This window comes from Budorcas taxicolor, chromosome 3, assembly GCF_023091745.1.
Source record: "Budorcas taxicolor isolate Tak-1 chromosome 3, Takin1.1, whole genome shotgun sequence".
NCBI classification, from domain to species: domain Eukaryota; kingdom Metazoa; phylum Chordata; class Mammalia; order Artiodactyla; family Bovidae; genus Budorcas; species Budorcas taxicolor.
Genome location: NC_068912.1, coordinates 1,684,111 through 1,706,425, shown reverse-complemented (window position 1 = coordinate 1,706,425; position 22,315 = coordinate 1,684,111). Strand labels below are relative to the sequence as shown.

At 42.2% G+C, this 22,315-nt stretch overlaps 1 protein-coding gene across 1 annotated transcript in view; it reads right to left on the bottom strand.

Moving 5' to 3' along the window:
* The window catches only part of CD247 (CD247 molecule), an 84,482-nt gene extending 66,496 nt beyond the window's left edge, over positions 1 to 17,986 (bottom strand). Inside the window, exon 1 of the mRNA XM_052637582.1 lies at positions 17,929 to 17,986. Coding sequence (XP_052493542.1) covers positions 17,929 to 17,986 — 58 coding nt within the window. The remainder of the gene's footprint in view (positions 1 to 17,928) is intronic.
* Positions 17,987 to 22,315: the final 4,329 nt, after the last annotated feature.

Below are 22,315 nucleotides of genomic sequence, written 5' to 3'. Positions count from 1 at the left end.
TCCTTCAGAGGAAGGGAGGGGACAGAGCTGGCTCAGCAACCCCACAGTCTACATCCACGCCGGTTACTTCAGTAGGAGCTTGACAGTCAACCAGGCTGGAAACAAACACTTATGCACTGGGCTGAAAGTGTCCTTCCCTTAGCGATGCCTGATGCCAAAGACCCCTGTGCATTTGACATGCCTCTTTTCTTTCCTCACTGAACCACATCATGGTGAAAAACAACCAGTGTTCAAAACAAATAAACTGAGCCATCATAGAAACAGCCCTTCCAGATAGTCTTAGGAAAGGTTGAGAAACATATTCTAGTGTTTAGGTAAGAAACTAAAATGCTGACTCAAACCATAATTTCAGCAAAGAACATGGTGCTTGGAAAGTTTCACAATCTCTCTGTATCCCTGAGGTACCACTTTTAAGAAGAGTGTCTTAGTTCAAATTCTTCCAGAAGCAGACCCTGAGATGAAGTTTGGAGTACAGGTACTTTATTTGGGAGATATTCCCAGGAAGCACTGGTGGGTATTATGGATTGAATCATACCCTGTAAAAGATTGTTGAAGTCCTAACCCCTCCCCACCCAGTACCTATGAATGTGACCTTATTTGGAAATAATGTGTTGGCAGATGCTCAAGTTAAGATCAAGTCACTGGAATGGGTTCTGACCCAATAGGTCTGTGTCCTTACAAAAAGGGAAAGTTTAAATACAGAGACAGACTTCCACATAGGGCGGATGCCACGTGGAGTTGGGGGCAGAAATCAGGGTGTTGCATGTACAACCCAAGGGATGCCAAAAACTACCAGAAAGCCACCAGAAGCTAGGAGAGAGCATAAACCAGAGCCTCAGAGAAGGAACCAACACCCCACTGATTCCTTGATTTTGGACTTCTAACCTTCAGGACTGTGAGAAGACCACTAACTGGTTTTCAAGCTATGGTGCTTCAGCAGCCCTAGGAAACAGATATTGTACATATGTGGGGGAGTCTGGCAGGAGCAGAAAGTGAAGTGAAGTCACTCAGTCGTGTCTGACTCTCTGTGACCCCATGGACTGCAGCCTACCAGGCTCCTCTGTCCACGGGATTTTCCAGGCAAGAGTACTGGAGTGGGGTGCCATTTCAGCTAGTCACCACTCTTAACAGCAGGGCTTCATGAGGCTGGCAAATTTGTGGAAATAGTGGTGCAGGGTTAGCATATGCGACAGCAAGGCTATTTGGGTCTGAATTCAGTCCCTGGCCCAGAGCTGCCCCTACAGGGCGTTGGACCTCCTACACTGCCAGCGCCTTCTGCACCGCTTCCTGCATGGCCAGGTGCACAGAATGCCAGAGCGAGGCTGCAGGCTGAGAGGCGCAGCTGGAGGCAGCTGGAAGGCAGGCCAGGCACTGAGGGGGAGGCCAATGTGGTATGAACATGCATCATCCACTACAGAGGACATGCTAAACCTTGCCCAGGCTGTTGGGAGTTTCCGTTGCAGAGTTTACCAGCTAGGTTATTTAAGAAGGGTAAAATATTACTGATCTCTCTTTTCACTGGAACAATTCTCCCAATCAGTGTCCCTAAATTATGTCCCCCTAATCATTCACCTGTCCTGATTGCCATGGGGATATGAGTAGGAAATGAGAGCTGCTCAAAAGGAATGGAGTGTCTAAGTCATACTGCTGTCCTGCCTTGGATACATTCCTCCCGTTCCTGGGGCGTCTTCCTCTCCCCTCTTTGAATTGAGTCCTACCCATTCAAATCTGTGACCCCGATGTGTATCCCTTTGCTCCTCCAGCATAGCTTTCTGAAAGCCCTTACATTTGAACTACTTGATACTGTTCTCCATTGAACTTTTTTTGAACCATTCTGCAGACCATTTAATAGCAGTTCTCTGAAAAAATAAATGCCAAATTGGGTCAAATCAATTCATACACTATTACATACTGTTTCTCCCTCTCTTCCTCTTGGGGATGTGTAAGGCACATTTGCAGAGAGAAGGTTCTGACAAGTCCTGCATTGTAATAACAACAAAAGAAACCTTCCTTAAGTTTGCTCAAACTAGGGTTTCCAGTACGTCTATCCCTTCTTGCTGTGGTACAGCAGTCCTATCTTGCAGAATACAGTTTGGGAAACAATGCCTTTGTAATAGACTTCAGTGAACAAGACCTTTAGGAGTCAGCTCCATTGGACGAGGAGGGCTGGATCATGTGAGCAGCTGGCCCCATGGAGGGAAGTCAGTACTGGGCCTTGAGTGGGAGTGGGCTATACACCACAGTCCCAAGGGCCATGAATGTGAGGTCCCCCAGGCTCTTCATCCCAGAACCATTCAGAGGGTGGGAAATGAGTTTCCAGGGACGGGCAGGGGGCTACTAAGAGCCCTTCCTGAGGTAAGACATTCTGTTCCTAACACCAGATCTGCCCTTTCCCAACTTTTTGTGGCAAGCAAACCTCAACTCCTACCACAAAGTTCATAACAAATGTAAGCTATTATCTCCCAGGGGCAATATAGTTCATAGTGGGGGCCAGGCTGCCTGGGGTCAAAGCCCAGCTCTAGCTCATGTAGCCATATGCCACTGTCCCCCAGCCCCTACCTACATCACGGGGGCACCAGCAAAAGTGCCAGAGGGCTATCTGGCCTAATGCACTTAAACAACACAGAAAACAAGCTCCTCTCAACAACAGCTCATGCCACTTCACCAGACCAGTCAGATATCTCTGTCGTGTCTCGAAACTATGAGTTCTCTGAGCATAGCAACTGGGACTCACCACGGTGCAGTCGCTGACGTGTAACAGTGCTTCCTCAGAACATATATTCAGGATGAGTTAAAGGATGGCTATGCTCTGTACTTTATTTCTACCTCTGATATTATTTCCAACAATGAAATGTTTTGTTATAACATACCCTCTTCACTAATAGGAAGGTAACTTGATTTTCTCTCATTGTAGTCTTTTCTCTCCAGCTAGAGAGGACCTCTCATGACTAGATGGCTGCCAGGGCCTTTGATCAGTGGGTCACTGTCCTTGTGGTCGCCACGGCCCCGGGCAGTCACAGCAGAGATGTTTAAGATGCCATAACATATCTGTCTGTCTTAGTCATGAATGGGGTGCTGAGAAGGGAGGTGCTATACCCAGGTAGAATCACATCACAGAAAGCTCTTAAAAGGAAATTCTTCCAAGTCCAAAGGGTCAATCTTGCTCATCCTAGGAAGGTCATCCACTGGTAAACAACTGATGAGAAAATCTGGACACATCTCTCCTTTAAGAAAGTTGAACGTGTCTGTCTATGCTATGAGAGGGCTTCCCCAGAGGCTCAGCAGTACAGAGTCTGCCGGCAATGCAGGAGATGCAGGTTGGATCCCTGGGTCAGGAAGATCCCCTGGAGGAGGGCATGGCCATCCACTACAGTACTCTTGCCTGGAGAATCCTATGGACAAAGGAGCCTGGCGGGCTACAGTCCACTGGGTTGCAGAGAGTCAGACATAACTGAAGCTACTTAGCGTGCACACACGTATGCTACGAAAATCCACTAAGTGAAAATTCACGCTCATGAAAACAGTTGAATTAGAAAATGAATTCTTCCATTACTAAATAATTTGATAACACTCTCCCAAGTAAGTGTTGTTATAATATTCTCTTCCACCAAACTTTCAAAGAGCCTCATCTAGTGGGGGGAAGGTCCTTTTGTATGCAGCTAATATTTTTTTTTGTTTTAAAAATCAGTTTTGTTGAGTCATCATTTACATATATTAGGCATTTTCTGCACCTAGATATAGTAATAATATAAGGAATTTGGATCACTTGTTTGTTCATTAAACTTTTATTTTATATAGACAAAAAGTACTCTCCCTCCACTCAAGCTTCTATACACCAAGTTCTCACTGTTCTACAGATTTTTGTCCATTAATGATGCAGGCCCTGACCTACAGGGCAGCAGGCTGCAGGACGGCCTTGCTTTACAGCACCTGCTCTCCTGTAGCCCCTGAGAGAAGATCAGATCAGCACTCCTCCCAGAATCCTATCAGGAGCAAGACAGACAGGGGATAGGCAGGAAGAAAGCTAAACACACACACACACAGGTAAATCGAGCCAGAGTGCTTTCTGTCTCTTGGACCACCATTTCTGCTCTGGTAAGATCCAGAAGTAGAACTTAAGGGTATCTATCTTTTTCAGCTCAAATATTCTGTGATTCTGTCATATCAGGGAAGCCCCACTTAGGTCACAGAAAATCTTTCCAGAGAGGCTCCGTTCTTATCACTGAAAGTAAAATTCACTGACGGCATTCCCCATACCCACAGCAGCTAATCATGATATTACCAAAGCCACTTTTGATTACAAAGTAGTTGCTGCTAAGTCGCTTCAGTTGTGTCCGACTCTGTGCAGCCCCAGAGATGGCAGCCTACCAGGCTCTTCTGTCCCTGGGATTCTCCAGGCAAGAACACTGGAGTGGGTTGCCATTTCCTTCTCCAATGCATGAGGAGTGAAAAGTGAAAGTGAAGTTGCTCAGTCGTGTCCGACTCTTCGCGACCCCGTGGACTGCAGCCCACCAGGCTCCTCCATCCATGGGATTTTCCAAGCAAGAATACTGGAGTGGGGTGCTATTGCCTTCTCCATACAAAGTAGTTACACTATATGAAAGGTGCATTCCTGATGATTTTCCAAAATTCTAGTTAATTTCTCACAGGAATAAATGCAAAATTAGAGCCACATTATTGTAAATAGTGCACATAAATTGAGACCTTATTAATTTTTTGTATTGCATTATTTTTCATTTGCATAATTCAAAATCCCATTAAATGTGATTTTTATATTCCCTTGGAAAAGATTTTTTAAAAACCTTCAGAGAAAAGGAATGAAGGTGATGGAAGAGAAAGGTAAAGTCCCATGGTCATACCTGTTGGAAAAAGACTGTGGTTTTGAAGGAATTCTATGGGGAAAGCATCCAGGAAAATAGAGAGGACTCCCTAGAGAGGACTCATTACAGGGACAGCACCTAGGCCCATAGAGAGGACTCCCTCGAGAGGACCAAGCAGCACAGTCCTTGGGTAATCATTCTGCACTGAATCTGAAATGATTGGCCAATTTGGAGGTTAGATGCCTTTTTTTAAAAAAAATTAAAGTTACTCGAGGCTTCATGGGAAATAGATGGGGAAACAGTGGAAGCAGTGTCAGACTTTATTTTGGGGGGCTCCAAAATCACTGCAGATGGTGACTGCAGCCATGAAATTAAAAGACGCTTACTCCTTGGAAGAAAAGTTATGACCAACCTAGATAGTATATTCAAAAGCAGAGACATTACTTTGCCAACAAAGGTCCGTCTAGTCAAGGCTATGGTTTTCCCAGTGGTCATGTATGGATGTGAGAGTTGGATTGTGAAGAAAGCTGAGCGCTGAAGAATTGATGCTTTTGACCTGTGGTGTTGGAGAAGACTCTTGAGAGTCCCTTGGACTGCAAGGAGATCCAATCAGTCCATTCTGAAGGAGATCAACCCTGGGATTTCTTTGGAAGGAATGATGCTGAAGCTGAAACTCCAGTACTTTGGCCACCTCATGTGAAGAGTTGACTCATTGGAAAAGACTCTGATGCTGGGAGGGATTGGGGGCAGGAGGAGAAGGGGACGACAGAGGATGAGATGGCTGGATGGCATCACTGACTCGATGGACATGAGTCTGAGTGAACTCCGGGAGTTGGTGATGAACAGGGAGGCCCGGCGTGCTGCGATTCATGGGGTCACAAAGAGTCGGACACGACTGAGTGACTGATCTGAACTGAACTCCAGGCTTGCATGCTACTATGAAATATTCAACCCCAAATTTAAAAATCCCTAAACAGCCAAATCCTCTCTTTATCCCTTGGCACAGAGGAGCCATTTTAAGCTCTTAAAAATGGTGACAGGAATTTTCTGAGTAAGCTATGGTCAGAAACCAAACCAGAAATTAGATTGCCTTCAAATCTGAAGTTTGAGTTTAGAGCCATAGCTAGAAATTGATGTGTTTTTTCCCTAATGAAAAAAATCAAGAAACTATCATGAAGATCAAAAACTGCTCTCCAAACCTTCCCTTTCACATCCTCCCCCCAGGCGACTTTGGATTGCAAGAGTTCGTGATTATAACTTTATTCACAATCCGTTTTTGGTTTCCAAGTAGCTCCCTCTCCAAGATGAAATTACAAAGCTTTGAAAATTAGAAGCACCCTTCTGCTCACACCAAAGAGCTATTCCTGATGAGATGCTCTGTTGAAATGGAAGGAATTTGCTTTACAGCAGCCTCCCTTGTGGAATTCTGGATAGGAACGTTTAACAATACAGCATTTGCAATGGGCAGGTGAGAGCTGACCAAGTTTTTAAAGGAGATTTCACAGGCCAGTTCAGCAGGGAGATGGATGGGTGAGCTGCGGTAGATACAATTATTTGACTTTCTGAGCTGTTCTTTTGAAGCCTCTACACTTAATACAAAGAAATAGAAAAATCCTCTTTGCCAACCTTTTGTAACTCAATCTTTATTGTTCCCACTGCAATCCAAAGAAAACAGACAAGATTCATTTTGTCCGTAAAGCATGTGTGTATTTTATATAGGTCTGGGTTTTGAAGTGTTGATAGTGAAGCAGAAGAAAAGACAAAGTTTCCTCTCTAATCTGAAGAAATCAAAGGGAAAATTTCTGAAGCTCTCAAGCCTAACTGGGTGGTATCTCCTGATACATGCCTCTTTTGCTATTAAACTCAGCATGGAAATTAGCACAGGCTCACAAAATGACGGAAATTAGACTAGACCATAGAGAAGCAAGCCTGTAGGGAAATTAAGACTTTTTTGTAAAACCTGAGAACATGACCTATAGAACTAGGGAAGCTTTCTCTTAAAGAAAGAAAGCTCTTCTTTCTTTTCAGCATCCATCTCTCAAAGACTGATGGGCTGGTTGGGTCAACCATCTACAGGATTGTTTGTTTGCCTTGGGGTATATGAGAGGTGCTTGGTAAATACTCACTCACTGATAAGCCAATTGGTTTACCAAACAGTTTGTTTTAAGTGAAAAATTTGTTTTCATTTTAAGTTAAAAATTTCTTAATTTTTTATTCCTGGTATCAATCCCACAATTTACAGGACAATATACCTGATTTACTGAAAAGAAAAAGACCAAGTTTGAGGTGATAAAAGACGTCAGGAAGGTACATCTAACTGATACTACATTGCATTAATCAGTAGCTACACTTTTTGCAAACTGTGGCTCTGACAGTCCGAAGGTTTTCTGTTTAAGCTGCAATAACTTTTCTGACTGTGGTCATCGTTCCTTCTGTAGCACATTTTTACAGCCCCTTCAGTGCATTTTGGAGGACTGCCTCAAAGTAATCTGCGGCTTTCCAAATGACTCCTAACTCTCTCCTGCTAAGAACTTTAGCCCTTTCCTGCTGAGTTGTGGAACCTTCTGATACCATATCCACCCCTCCACTACCAGATCTATGACCACCAATATAGGGACCCGAGCTTCTTCCACCAAAACTGTCCCACTTCATAGGCCCATAATTTGATTGCTGTTATTCACTATAATTTCCAAATCATTATAGTATCCCCCACTACCATAGTTACTACTGCAAAAATGTCCGCCTTCATTGTAACCATTATCCTCTGCTACTATCAGCATTTCTGTTACCGTGGTTTCCATACTCTGGCCCACCGCCACAATAGCCTTCTCTAATGCAAGACCCAGGACAATCGTGATAGTTGCCGCCCTCACCTCCAAAGTTACTATACCCCCTATCATCTCCTGCTACCTCCACCTCTATGATTCCATGACTTCTATGACACCTCTTCCATCAGAGTTTCCACCGTGGCCAAAGTTTCCTCCATAGCCTGTAACATTGCCGCAAAAGTGGTCTTTCAAATTATATTCTTCTGTGTCTCTAATGCCACCAACAGAAATTTTCTTCACTGTTAAATGAAAGCTTCCCTGGTGGCTCAGATGGTAAAGAATCTGCCTGCAACGTGGGAGACTCAGGTTCTATCACTGGGTCGGGAAGATCCCCTGGAGAAGAGAATGGCAACCCACTCCAGTACCCTTGCCTGGAGAATTTCATGGACAGAGGAGCCTGGCGGGCTACAGTCCATGGGGTCGCAAACAGTCGGACACGACTGAGTGACTAACACTCCCCTTCACTTTCTTTAGGAAGAGCTCTCTTTGACTTCACTACATATCCATCACCCTTGTGTGGTCCAACACATATTGCCCCATCCACCTCTTGTGAATACAAAAGTAAGTCACAAAACTAAAGACTCCAGGACATTTTGTTTGGAGGTTTCTCATGACCACACAGTCTATGAGTGTGGCCCATTTCTTAAAGTGCTCGATTAAACTATCATCTGCACTTTCAACCCTCAGAGCACCAAAAAACAGTTTTCTCAAACTGCTCTGGTTCCTTTGGATCAAAGCAGTAGCACAAAGACACATAAAATTCTGAGTATTTTAGCAAGAATGGCAGATTTTGCTTTAAAGCAGCAAACTTTTTTTAAAATATCATATTTTCAGCTGAGTGCTTCAAAGAAAACACAGGGCAAAGAATTAAATTCTTGTCACCTTAGAAAGGTCTGTAAGGCCTAAAAATGCGCTGGCAGAAGTTTCAGCAAAAATGAGGCCATTTGTAGCATTTTCTGCTGGGCATCTCCTCCCTCTCCCTTCCAATCCCGTGCCCTCTTCCCCAGCTACGGAGTGAGGAGGCCACTGAAAGCCATTGTGCTACCCAGATGGTTTGAATAACCAGATATTGAAAATAACTATCACACATAAAAACAACAACATAAAAAACTATTGATCTGGCAATACCAGCTCTCGACAGCCAAAGTAGGTTACTTTATCGAATTGCTTATCAATCTGTTTTGAGGGCAGAAAGAAAGAAAAGCATCAAATGTATTTTGACTATTTTAGTCAAAACTCATAGGATGACCACTGTGCGAAGAACTGGTGAGAACTGGGGAACTAGTGGCGTTTTCTGCTCATTGGTATGTGTTCCTGAAACTCTGCGTGCTGGGCCTCCACCCTGAGAAGGGCTCACCATAGGGAACGTTTGTGTTGCATTTTTAACTATGAGGTATGAGAACAACAATTTTCCACCTTCCTTTGTCACCTTAATGCTGCTAATAATGTCAACAGAGAGTCCAGGAGGTCCTCACATGTCTGGACTTGATTATAAGAGGCAGACAGGGTTTCCATGGGGGGCCAGGGTAGGGTCAGCATTCTAGGCAGAGGGAACCGAGAGGAAGGTGGAAAGAAAAAGAGCAGGCTTGGGAAAAGGGAGAATTAGGAGGGGAGTTCTTAGGGCAACTGAGTCATCTGAGAAGTCTCTGTATCAACATGGGCAGACCTAGAGATTGTCCTACTGAGTGAAGTAACTCAGACAGAGAAGACACATCGTACAACATTTCTTATATATGGAATCTAAAAAGAAATGATATATATGAATTTATTTACAAGACTGAAACAGATTCACAGACTTAGAGAACAAACTTATGGCGTCAGAGGAGGAAGAAGGCGGATGTGGGGAGGGGACAGTTCGGGAGTTTGGGATGGACATGTGCACACTGCTGTGTTTAAGGTGGATAATCAACAAAGATCTACTGTATAATACAAGAAACTCTGCTCAATGTTTTGTGGCAGCCTGGATGGGAGGGCAAACTGGGGGAGAATGGATACATGCATATGTATGGCTGAGTCCCTTCACTGTTCACCTGAAATTGTCACCACATTGATAATCAACTATACTCCAAATAAAATAAAAAGTTTGAAGAAGAGAGAAAGAAAAGGGTCTCTATGAGGGAGTTGCTCACACCTCTCCATAATCCTAGAGATTCTAGTTTGGACAGAAGTTGTCTTCACTCCCTTCTGCAGAGAATGCCTGGAATGGGTTCAGTGACATCTCAGCTCCGCCATTCTCCTGCCTAGATTGCCAGCTCTAAGCTCAAGCAATGTTTGCCCTTCTTTCTACAGAGCTGTCCTGCTGCCACCAGCTTCCTCTTAAGTGCGCAGAAAACCACTCAGTGGTGCACGTGGAGAGACATACCAGCAGATGCAAGACACATATATTTGCACTCAGACAAGCACACACATACGGCAAGCGTGCCAATGAACTCACATGCTGGGACATGCCAGAACATACACACAAACACACAGCCTCACACACACCTCCACACGTACCCTGGGGCCCAGACACTTTTACCCCCAGCAGAGCACACAGGCAAACACACCAGCGCACGTGTGTGCTGCACCCACCCTGAGCCGGCCCCTTGCTGGAGTCCCCGGTTTGCTTGCCTTCCCCTGGCTTCTCTGGCCAGCCTGCCTCCCAGGGCCGCAGACTGCAATCTCCACCTCCACCCCACCAGGCTATCTTCTCTACTCTTCTCCCTGTAATGGCTCCTCACTCCAAGTCTCCCAGCCCATAAGATGAAAAAGCAGTTCTAACTCAGGGCTGACGTTCACATTGTGGTTTAGAATCAGAACAACATCGCATGGTGGGGAACTGGTGAAATGTAGGAACACACAACTGACTTTCTAGTACCTACAGCAATACAGAAAAGTGGGGATTTGTTTAATCTTATATGGTGGTGTTGGTTCTAAGCCATTCTCCCCAGTTCCGGGGTTTGGTGAAAGCCACGCACCTATAGCCAGCAGCCCTACGGACACCCGGAGAACCTCCCGGAGACTTCTCTTTTCCCAGTCTTCCTGCCGGGCATCTTGGGGAGCAGCCCCACTAAGATTCACTGACGTTCAGAATCTGGCAATTTTATGCTTCTGCTCTGAACATCAGATTTCTTATCTGTTTGCTTTGCCCCAGCCAACAGCAAAAGGCTTTGCACTCTCAGAGCTCAACCCAGGCAGATGTAAGTGGACTCAAGGCTAAAATCTGACATAAATAATTAATAATTGATTGTAGACATTTGTTATTTAAAGATAATTCTCCCACTCCTTTGGGATTTATATAAAAAAACAAATCTCAACGCAAAGTCTGTGTGTAATGTTAATAGTACACTATTCTTTTAGAAAAACTCACCCCACAAAATCTTACACACTTAATGAAGATACATTGTTACCAAACAGATCGATTAAAGGCTATTATTTAGGATCAAATCTTCTCAAATACAATTTAATTTATATTTTGATCTCCACCTATGCATAATGTGGTAGGGGCAAGGAGGGGTGCCCTTCTGCATACACAGAAGCTGGTTGAATTGCAAACTGAGGTTGGTCCCTCTCAAGAAATGCTCCCAAATATGTGTTTTTATTAAGAGGAAAACAGGAAAGATGGATTTTACCATTTGGGGTGAACATGAGTTCAGAATTATAGTAATAGGCCAGAGGAAAACACAATCCTATATTAACAACCAAATATTTTATACTCAGGAAAAAATATATTAATGAGGATACTCAGTATCAAAACAGTTATTTCTTACTTCAGAAATTGAAAGGAAAATCACAATACATGCTTACTAAGGGGAATACCTTCAAAAGTCTGCTTCAGAATTCAGTCATCGCATGTATAATATTGCAAGTTGACAAAAAGCCTGGTGGAGAGGCTGCATAGAACATTCGAGAGCACACACCTTGAACAAGGGATCAGAAAAATTGTGTTTGGGGGCTGGTTCTACTCAGGCAAGTCACCAAACCTCTGATCCCCGTTTCTCTTTCTATAAAAAGAGAATCTTACTACTTTTTCGGCTGACTTGCCATAGGAGAGTTATGAGTGAAGGTATTGGAAAGCATTTTGTAAATATAAAGGGGTAACTGCACTAAGAGAACGTTGGTCTGGACCAGTGAGGATCCTGCCTGTCTTTGTTAAAATGCTTTCTATTTATTTTTTTCCCCTTGAGCCTGAAAATTAGTTGCTGAGTATCACAAATCATAACCGGCAAGCAAAGCGGACGGTGAAAGCTCCTAACATTTCCACCAATGCAATTTGACTGCTTCAGACAGCAGTTTGCTTTCTGTCAATTCTCACCAACAAAGTCCTTGTGTGGCCATAAATCTACGATCGATGCACAAGCGTAAGGGACAAGCCAGAAAATGCTGGACTCCGTCCTTGGATTTTTTACAGTGGGAGCTTCTGCTTAGAGAGTTAAAAATATGTGATAAGGTAGAAGTCTGGACTTTTTTTTATAAGCATGTGTTTTATTTGTTTACTGGAGCTTCAGGGAAGAGTAAGATTTAGGTTCCTAATTCTATGAGCCAATACCAGTGAGACGGTAGGCAACTTAAACGTTCTTAAAATTCTGGTAATTTTATAAGACCATGCAATTCATTTTGTAGCTGAAAGGGGTGTTCAGCTCTCTTCTCATCTTACAGATGCAAAAACTAAAGAGATTTCTGCCCAAGTTTACACTGCAATTTAGTGACAGAGGAAGAAAAAGAAAGCATGTTAATACCAAGGTTTCTACTTTCTTCTACCAGAAAAATGATATCCTTTCTATTTTGTAGGTTGGGAAACTGAGGCACATAGCATAATGATTACTGCTTTTGCAGCGCTTCTGTGTACAGGCACTTCTAAGTAGTATTTCCAGCCCACACTGCTCTCCATGAGGCAAGACATCGCAACCGCCATCTCGCAGAAGAACGGGGCTCTGAAGGTAAGCAACAGGCCACAGTGAAAGGATGGTGAGGAATCAGTACTCACATCTAGATCTTTTTGGTTCCATGGCCACCTCTGTCCCTCCACCCTATTGCCTGCTTCAGAAAAGATAAGAAACACTTGCAGATGTCAGTTAGGGAAAAAATTATCTTTCCTTGATGGAAAAACTGTTTAGACTTCAATAGAAGTCTTAAGTATCCTAGGAAATGTTTTGTTACTTTAACCTATTATTTTAATTATCAACCCTAGAGAAATTAGCCCAAGGAAGTAAGTCAGGAGAAAAAATTGTAAGCTATATATGTTAAGATTTTCTTGCAGGATTAGCTATAATAACAAAAATTAGAAATAGCGCCAATGTCCAACAATAAGTAAGAAAATATGATGCATAAACTATGGAAGTTAACATAACAATTAAAAATAATCATGAAAGCTAAGCATAAAAAAGATGCTCAGAATAAAATATTAAGGAAAAAAACCACATGAAATTGTTTTTGTAATAACAACTGTAATAAGCGCCAATACTTTGGCCACCTGATGCGAAGAGCCGACTTCAGGATCAGAAGAGAGCCTGATGCTGGAAAAGACTGAAGGCAGGAGGAGAGGGGGACGACAGAGGATGAGATGGCTGGACAGCATCACCAACTCAGTGGACATGAGTTTGAGCAAGTTCCAGGAGACGGTGAAGGACAGGGAAGCCTGGTGTGCTGCAGTCCATGGGGTTGCAGAGAGTCGGACACGACTGAGCAACTGAACAACAAATAGCAGCTATATAAAGATATGCAGACACCTGGGAAAATATTGGAATGGAATATTTTTCAAATTTATAACTTCCTCTGATTTTATGATATTTTTTGTAAAATATTTCAAGTGAAGACAGAGAGAAAAAAATGATAGCTCGTTGAGATATTTACTTAGTAACTGAGACCATATTGGACTATAATGATTAGATATCCTGCTTTTTTTTTCTTTCTATATTTTGAAACAGTTAGACAATTTAATACTGTGATTTATGCTTTAATCCACAAATTTTTATTTTTCTCCTTGTTGCCTTTCATTAATTTACTAGTCCATTAGTTAATCTCCAACAGTGGTAGCCTTCTTTATTTTCTGCTTTTCCTTAATGTTAAAGCCAAATGAGAAAAATGAATATTTTTCTTTGTCTACTTTTCAAGATATAGTATTAGTTGAATCATACGAAATTATCATTTTTGTAGGTCTCAAATAAATGAATATCGAAAATTTCTTATGGTCCAATCAGAAAATTTTAACAATGGTAGGATTTTATCTTAGACCATCCTTATTAATAATTTTAATCAGTCTGTTTACTCAAACTGCCTTGTTCCCTCCACCAGTTTAATTTTTAAAGTACTGTGTTTTACGCTAAGTTCTCTAGAAGAAAGGTCTAAATAATGCCCCTCCATAAACCATTACAGTGAATTTAATCACACAGAAAGGTCTAGACTTCATTCTTTCACTCACCCTTTTAATTCACCCAACAAATATTTACTGTGTGTGAGCTCTGCTTCAAACACTGTGCTAAGTGCTGGGGTATCTCTGAGCAAGATTAAAGCATCTTTTCCCTCAGAAAACACAGATTGTGTTTTAGATTGGAAGGAGTATCTGTGCATGTGCAGTGACTAAACAGATCATTTTGTTTCAATTAACAGATCAAATGACTAGTTTGATTGTTTTTAACCAAATGGACTTTATGTTTTCTCAAATTGATTAAATCTACAGTCACTTTAGTGTTGATAAGAACTAACCTTGGCCCAAACAGAAGAAATTTATTTCGAACTATTGCTGCTATTTATTTAATCAAGTAGCTGTGAGTGAAAGTCACTCAGTCATGTCCGATTCTTTGCAATATACAGTCCGTGGAATTCTCCAGGCCAGAATACTGGAGTGGGTAGCCTTTCCCTTCTCCAGGGGATCTTCCCAACCCAGGGATCAAACCCAGGTCTCCCATATTGCGGCAGATTCTTTACCAGCTGAGCCAGCAGGGAAGCCCCTATAGGTAAATAAGGCTCAGGAGAAAAAGGATTACAGAGTATGTTTGGACAATTCTAAAGCAAGACAGTTCCCTAGTGGTGCCTGAACTCTTTGAAATAAAACAGAAAACACCATATTCAGGGATTCTTGAAAATAAAAGTGCATATCCAATTTAAAAAATAATTTTTTTAAAGACAAAGGAAAAAATAAAATGATTTTTTAAAAAAATATTCAGCAGTGGTTATTCACCTAAGCAACAGTTTCGCAGCTCTTTTTCTGGGGAATGTTTTGCAGCAGCAGATGTGTAAATAGGCTAGCAAATCTGAGAAAGGCCATGGTAGAAAATGAAGCAGATCATGTGGATAAGCAGAGCCAGAGGACCAGAAATCAAAATAAACCACTGGCGAAAGTGCCGTCCATGAAAAACTTCCTGGCGTCCTGGCGTCACTCAAAAGCTCCCCTCAAGCACAGCCCCAAGCAGTTTAAGCAAAGGTCTGATTGCAAAGCGTGTTCAGTTAAATGCCCTGGCCACTGTGCATCCACACCGACCATTTGGCTGAAATTCGGGTTGGCCACCCTGACCAGTGATGACCAGGCAAACTGTGTTCTAATTTGCTCCCCCTAACTGCTTATATCTATTAGCCATATTTTCACTTTGAGGGAGTATCTCCTAGAGGATGAGTATCTCTGAAAAATAAAAATAGTTCCTGTAACGCTCATCCTGTGACCCAGCGAAGGTTTGACACTTGTTCACAATCGGGCCTACCAGTGGCAGGGATCACCACTGTGTTCCTGAGCTGTTACGGGTATGCTCAAAAACCAAAAGGAGGGTGAACTGGATCTCAACAGATGGAGAAAACGTCCAGTGCTGCTCTACAATACAATCAAAAGCAGGTTAGGAATCCTAACCATGGGTTTCCATTTCCTGTCACTGGGTAATGAAAACAAGAAAACAGTCCAGGGTGTAATAGTAATAAAAATTAATACAACTTTTACGTATTGACGGTTTAGTATGTATCAGGCATGCAACATTTACTTCTCATTTTCACAACTCTGCAATGAAGGTTATTCTTACTTTAAAGGTGAAAAAACTGAGGACCAGAGGGGTTAAGTGACTTGCCTAAGGTTGCACAGCTGAGAAATTGGCAGCACTGTAATTGGCCTGACTCTTCCCACGTCACCTTTTCCTGAGCCTGTGTGTCAAAGCTGCACCTCCTTACAAAGGAAGGACCAAGGCCACATTGACCACTGTGAGGTAGTGACCACCTTGGTGTTACAGGCACTGTAGAGTTGAGGGCTCTACAGACAAAACTCTGCCCATACCATTAGGCACTCCATCTTAATCTCTTTCAGCTTCAAGTGACTGTCTTAGCAGACTCACCCAGGAAGACTTCCTCAGGTAGACAGACTGGGGCATTATTTGCTGTGATCTTAATGATCTGGGCAATTGCAAGAAAACAAATAGAAAAGTCTTAGTAAAAAGAAGTCTTAAAAGGGTTTGGGGAGTAAGTAACTTAATTGAGCGAGAAAAGAAGGAAGATCGCAACTCAAATTTCATCAGCAGCCTTTCCTCCAAAGGAAATCATAAAGTGTAAGTCTTCTCCGCCAACATGAGTGCCTTTTGTGGCCCTTTGTGTTAAAGGCCTCTCTAAGCCTCCCTTGCCCTCCTTCAATGAGGCTAGGAAGCTCATCTAAAAAGAGCTGAAATTTCAGTCTCCAAACTGGCAAAGCAAGTGGCTTTGAAAGATGAATCTAAACCTTTTCTTCCTGTACACTGCTTGTGGAAATGGGCATGGCCCCCATCTTGTCTTCTGGGTGGGGTTTTGTTTACCACTCCTGGCAGCTACTACGACTCAAGCAGCTTTATTTTCTTTTCTAATTCTATTGCCCCTGCCTTAGCCCCAAGGCTCAAAACAAGTCGGCCCCTGAGGAAGCTTCAGATGGTGAAATTATCTCCCGAGTACGGTCCCCCAAACTTGAAGCCCAGGGTCTAAACCTATTGCTGTCATCTGTTCCCTCTGAAGTCATTGAATTCATAGGCCCTCGTGGCGTCATGGGTCCTCCCAAGCCCTGCACACAAGGATGGGCTGCTCTGGGCTCGCCCTGGTGTCCTTACCCCACAGTACCACGTGACTCATACCCAGCAAGGCCTTTTCTGAGAAGAGAGCTGTGATGTTACAGAAAACCCCATGATTACTTAGTCCTCGAAGCCCCCAAGGCCCTAGGCCGGGGCTGTGCCACGTTCTCCGGTAGGAGCAAAAGCACCAGTGGCCTCTCCAGCTCTCCCACCATTGTTGCCAAACACCCTCCCACGCTGAGGTGAGCTGTAAAGTGGAGAAAAGGCGTTGGTTTTCGACCACTCTCCCCGTTTTTTAGATTCAAATACAGCCTGTCCCATTTCTTGTAAAAATGCCAAGATGCCAAACCCCAGACAGAATCCATTTTGTCTTCTTTTCACTTCTTATTATTCTTATCTGAGCAGGAAAACACAGTAGGAATGAAAGGATTGTAGAAAAGCTAGTCTCTGGGGCCTGAAATGAAGTGAGGAGTGAGTTCTCTTGTTGGTTGGTTGTTCCTCGTGGTGGTGACCTAACAAGTCACATCCTCTCATCTCTCCCCTATGTTCTGTCAGCATCTCTGGCTTTTTGGCCTCAGACAGAGAGCTGCCTAAAGCAAGGGGCAGTGGGTGAGTCACGGAGCCCGGGGTGGGTGTGTCATCAAGCAGCCGTCGGCTGTGGGGTGCAGGGGCAGCCATGTCAGAGCTGAGCCTAGATGTGGGCCTTGAAGAAGGCCGCTTCCCTCCTTCGTTAACCCAGTCAGTGCCTGGCTTATGGAGACGCTTCAAGTAAGTCACAGCCATGACCCTCTCTGCCCAACGGCACGTGAAACACTCTTTGTTGGCGAAGCAGGAAGGCGGCTGAGTGATGGAGCCAGCAAGGTAGTAAGGGAAGAATACACAAAGACTTGGAAAATGCTTCAGCACAAAATGTGGCCCGGGTGAGGCTTTCTGGTCCCTCCCAGCTTCTGTTAAGTTCTCCCTCTCCTCTTGTCCACACCAGTCCTGCCTCAGTTCCTCCTCATCCTTCCCCGTCTCAGACTTCTCTCTCTTTTTATCACTGGAAAAATCCATACTTCACACAGGTCTGTTTTCAAGCAGCTGACTCTAAGCTAATTTCCAACTTGGCCATATTGAAGCAGATGTCTCTATAGAAACAGACCCTTCCCTGTTCAGCTGTCCATTGCTTTGGGGAGGGCAAGATTTAAAGGAGACATTGGCTCCTCTCCACGCCTCTGCTCTCTCCCTCCACCCCACACACATATGTACAAAGAGTTCCTCAAAGCTCATTTCCTTCGATACATCCAGCCTTACCTGTAACTGGGAACTGCGCCTGCAGGATGGCCACAATGACAAGTGCTGTCCACTTCATCTTGTCCTTCCCCAGGATGGTGCAGGAGGCAGAGGCTGAGGCAGCTGTGACGGGATGGAGAAGAGGAAAGGAGTCTCTGCTGGCTTTGTTCTGCTGCTGCCTCCTCAGGAAGTGGAGGACGATGGGCCTTTGAGAAGGCACCTGCCAACCAGGCCAAGAAACTCACACTCCCCCTTTCGGTTCACAGGCAGGAAGCTCTGGAGGTTTGAGGGTTTGGGGTGTGTGCGTGTGTCTGTCTGTCTGAATTTTTGCTATATATATATATATATATATATTTTTTTTTTGGTCTCCTTTAACCATTGTTTTATTTTCCTTCTTTCTAATTTTTGTCTGAGTGATAGTTGCCCAGTCAGGCCTCACTCTTTGCAACCCCGTGGACTGTAGCCTGCCAGGCTCCTCTGTCCATGGAATTCTCCAGGCAAGATTAGTGGAGTGAGTTGCCATTTCCTTCTTTTTGTCTAATTTTTGTCTAATTCTTTTTGTCTAATTTTTATCTAATTCCTATCTTGATTGGTATAGTCAGCCCCTAAGCAAATACAAGTTTCCAGTGCGTTTAAGAATGTTTGTGGCTCTCCTAGATTCGTGTATTTTACGGTGGTTGGTGAGACGACAGAGCTCTAGATTCAGAGTCAGGTAAAATGTGGAGATAGAATACTTGGGTCTTAGTGCCGTCTCTGCTATCTGCTTCCTGTGCGGCCTTGAGTAAGTCACTCAGCATCGCTAGACCTCAGCATCCCTACCTATAAAGCAAATTGTTGAGGGTGCGGATCTGAACTTGGCTTGAATTTGGACCATAGGAAATAGAAGAATTCACATAATACTTCAAACACTTTTGTTATTTGACAGCATTTAAACATTGAACCAGCTTACAATAATGAAAAAGATTAATACTCATAAATAAACTGTATTATTTATACAGTGTAATAAAGTGTAAGATCTATGTGAAACAAACTTTCAAACATTACTGAAGAATACAGAAAGGACTTGGGTAAATGGAAAGATGTATCTTGGTCTTTGATAGAAAATTTCCTTTTAAGAAGCCCATGATTCTCTCTAAATTAATCAACCCATACTTCTACAAATACCAACAAAAGTTTTAGCACAAGATAATCTTGGTTGAAAGTTTGCATGAAAAATTAATGTACAAAAAATAGTGACGACTCAAAAAAAACACAAGCAATCAAAGAAAAAAATAGGTAAACTGGACTTCACCAAAATTTAAAACTTTTGTGCATAAAGGACACTATCAAGAAAGTAGAGACAATCTATAGAAAAAATAGTTGTAAATTAAATATTGATAAGGGTACAGTATTCAGAATATAACTCAACTAGAAGAAAAAAGTAAAAATCGGCCAAAGATCTGAATACATGTTTCTCCAACAAGCACATGAAAAGATGATCAATATATTTGGTCACTAGGGAAATGAAAATCAAAACTATAGTGAACTATTACTTCGCATATACTAGGATGGCTAAAATTTAAAAACACAAAGTGCTGGTAAGGATGTTAAGAAGTTGGAACTCTTATACATTACTGGTGGAAATGTGGGAAATTTCCCTATGGAAAATGTGTGACATATCCTCAAAAATTTAAATAGAATTATCACACAACCCAGCAATTCTACGCATAGGCATATACTCAGGTGAATTGAAACCATGTGCACATTAAAACTTGTACATGAATGTTTATAGCAGCATTATTCAAAATAGCCCCAAACTGGAAACAACCCAAATGTCCACGAACTGAGGAATAGATAAACAAATTGTACATCCAAACAATGAAATATTATACTTGCAACATGGTCGAAACTTGAAAACAGTATGCTAAATGAAACAAGCCAAACCCAAAAAGACCAAATATTGTAAGATCGCATTAATACAAAATGGCTATAACAAGTCATAGAGACAGAAAGTAGATCAGTAGTTTTCAGAGGACAAGGAAAGGGGGAAATTGGGACCAATTCTTAACAGGTATGAAGTTTCTTTTGAGAATGATCAAAATGTTCTAGAACTAGATTGTTGTGATGATGTATGACACAGTGAATATACTAAAAGCCTCTGAGTTGTACACTTTAAAATGGTAGACTCGTGTGAATTACATCTCAGTACAAAAATAATGCTAAATAAGCAAAAGAACAGCCAGGAAAACTCTGTAAAAGAGGAGCAACGAGTGTGAAATAACCCTGCAAAACATTAAGCAGAGAGACATGGTTACCATATAGCAGTTGTGATCGTATAGGCTCAAACACACGTGGTCAATTGGTTTTTTATAACGGGACTAGGAAAATTCAATGGAGAAACAACCAACCAACAAACAGTATCTCTATGGTGAAAAAAAAAGCCCTTATTTTATACTATATGCAAAAATTAACTGAAATAGTCCATAGGTGTAGATGTGGAACATAAAACCATAAAACTTCTGGAAAAAAATAGAAAAATGTTTATGTTAACACATTTGAAGCACAAACTATAAGAGAAATATAATTGGTAAATTTGACTTCATCAAAATTAAAACCTTTGTTCAGTGGAAAACACCATTAAGAAACTGGAGAAGCAAGCCATTGACTCAGAGAAATTATTTGCAAATACATATATCAGACAGAGGACTTATACCAGAATATATAAAGAATGCCTTCATATTAATAAGAAGATAATTAAATCAACAAGAAAATGGATAAACTATTTGAATAGAAAATTCCTCAAAGAAGATAAATGATCAGTAAGCACATGAAAAAGATGCTGAACATCACTAATAATTAAGGAAACACAAATTAAAATACAATGAGATACCACTACACACCGACTAATATAGCTAAAATTAAATAATTGACCATATCAAGTGCTGACAAGGATATGGAGGAACTGGAACTGTCATACATTTGATGATAAGAATGTAACATGATACAATTTTGGAAAAAGTTTGGCAGTTTATGAGAGAGTTAAACATGCATCTAATATATGATTCAGCCAATTCACTCTTAGGTATCTACCCAACAGTAAAGGAAACACATTTCCGTACAAAGATCTATATGTGAATATTCATAGCAACTTTATGTTTGTAGTAGCCAAAAACTGGAAACCACCCAGATATCCATCCCCACATATATGGATGAATTATGATATATCCACAATGAAATGATGCTCAAAAATAAAAAGGAATAAGCTGTTAGTAACAAAACAACATAGCTGAATCTGAAAATCATACGGAGTGAAAGAAGCCAGGCAAAGAGTAAGTAAATATTGAGTGGTTCCGTACGCAATTCTAGCTCTGTCATAAGGGCTGAGTACCTTTACACATAATAAGTACCCAAATGTTGTTCAGTTACAACAAGCACTATTTTTTAAATTTTTATTTATTTATTTTTAGCTGCACTGGGTCTTCATTGCTGCATGCAGGGGCTGCTCCCTAGCTGTTGTACTCAGGCTTCTCAACGTGGTGGCTTCTCTTGTTTCAGAGCATAGGCGCTAGGGTGCACAGGAGGCTTCAGTAGTTGCGCTGCAACATGTGGAATCTTCCTGGACCAGGGATCAAACCTCTGCAATGGCAGGCAGACTCCTAACCACTGGATAGCCAAGGAAGTCCACAACAAATACTTTTTGAGTGCCTACAATGTGCCAAGCCCTGTACTATAATGCTGAAGATATGACTGAGTAAAACAAAGAATCTCCACCCTCATGAGATTTTCAGGCTCGTAAGGGTCTAAAAACATATTAGAAAATGAGTACCAGAAAATTCATAGAAAATGAAGTAGCAAATGGCTTTTCTAAATGTTTGTTTGTATGTTTCTTTATTTATGGCTGTGCTGGGTCTTCGTTGCCGTGCACGGGCTTCTCGTCGCAGTGTCTTCTCTTGTTGCAGAGCAAGTCTGCTCTAGGGGTGCAGACTTCAGTAACTGTGGCACACGGGCTTAGCTGCCAGCATGTCCCCTGCATTGGCAGGCAGATGGAATGTCACCGGAATGCCAGGGAAGTCCTGGCTTTTAAATGAATGAAAAATCCTCAGTATCATTCAAAATGAGATAAATCAAAATTATAACTGCAGTGAACATACATTCTTACCTATTATATTGATATCATCCCCTCTGCTGGGTTCCATTTTTTCTTGCCTCTCAAGGACCTTATTCCAGAAATTTTCTCTTCTCTCTCCTTATCTCTTCTTATCAATATACAAGCATGTTATTTCTCCCATCTTTAAAAAATCCCTCAAATATTTGAGAAACCTTTGCACATTGGTACTTGCACCAACGGCAACTCTTGGTGGTTATGGCACCAAGAGTTATCCAGGCTTCTCCATATGAAGTAGGCTGGATTAGCCTGCTGGGAACACAA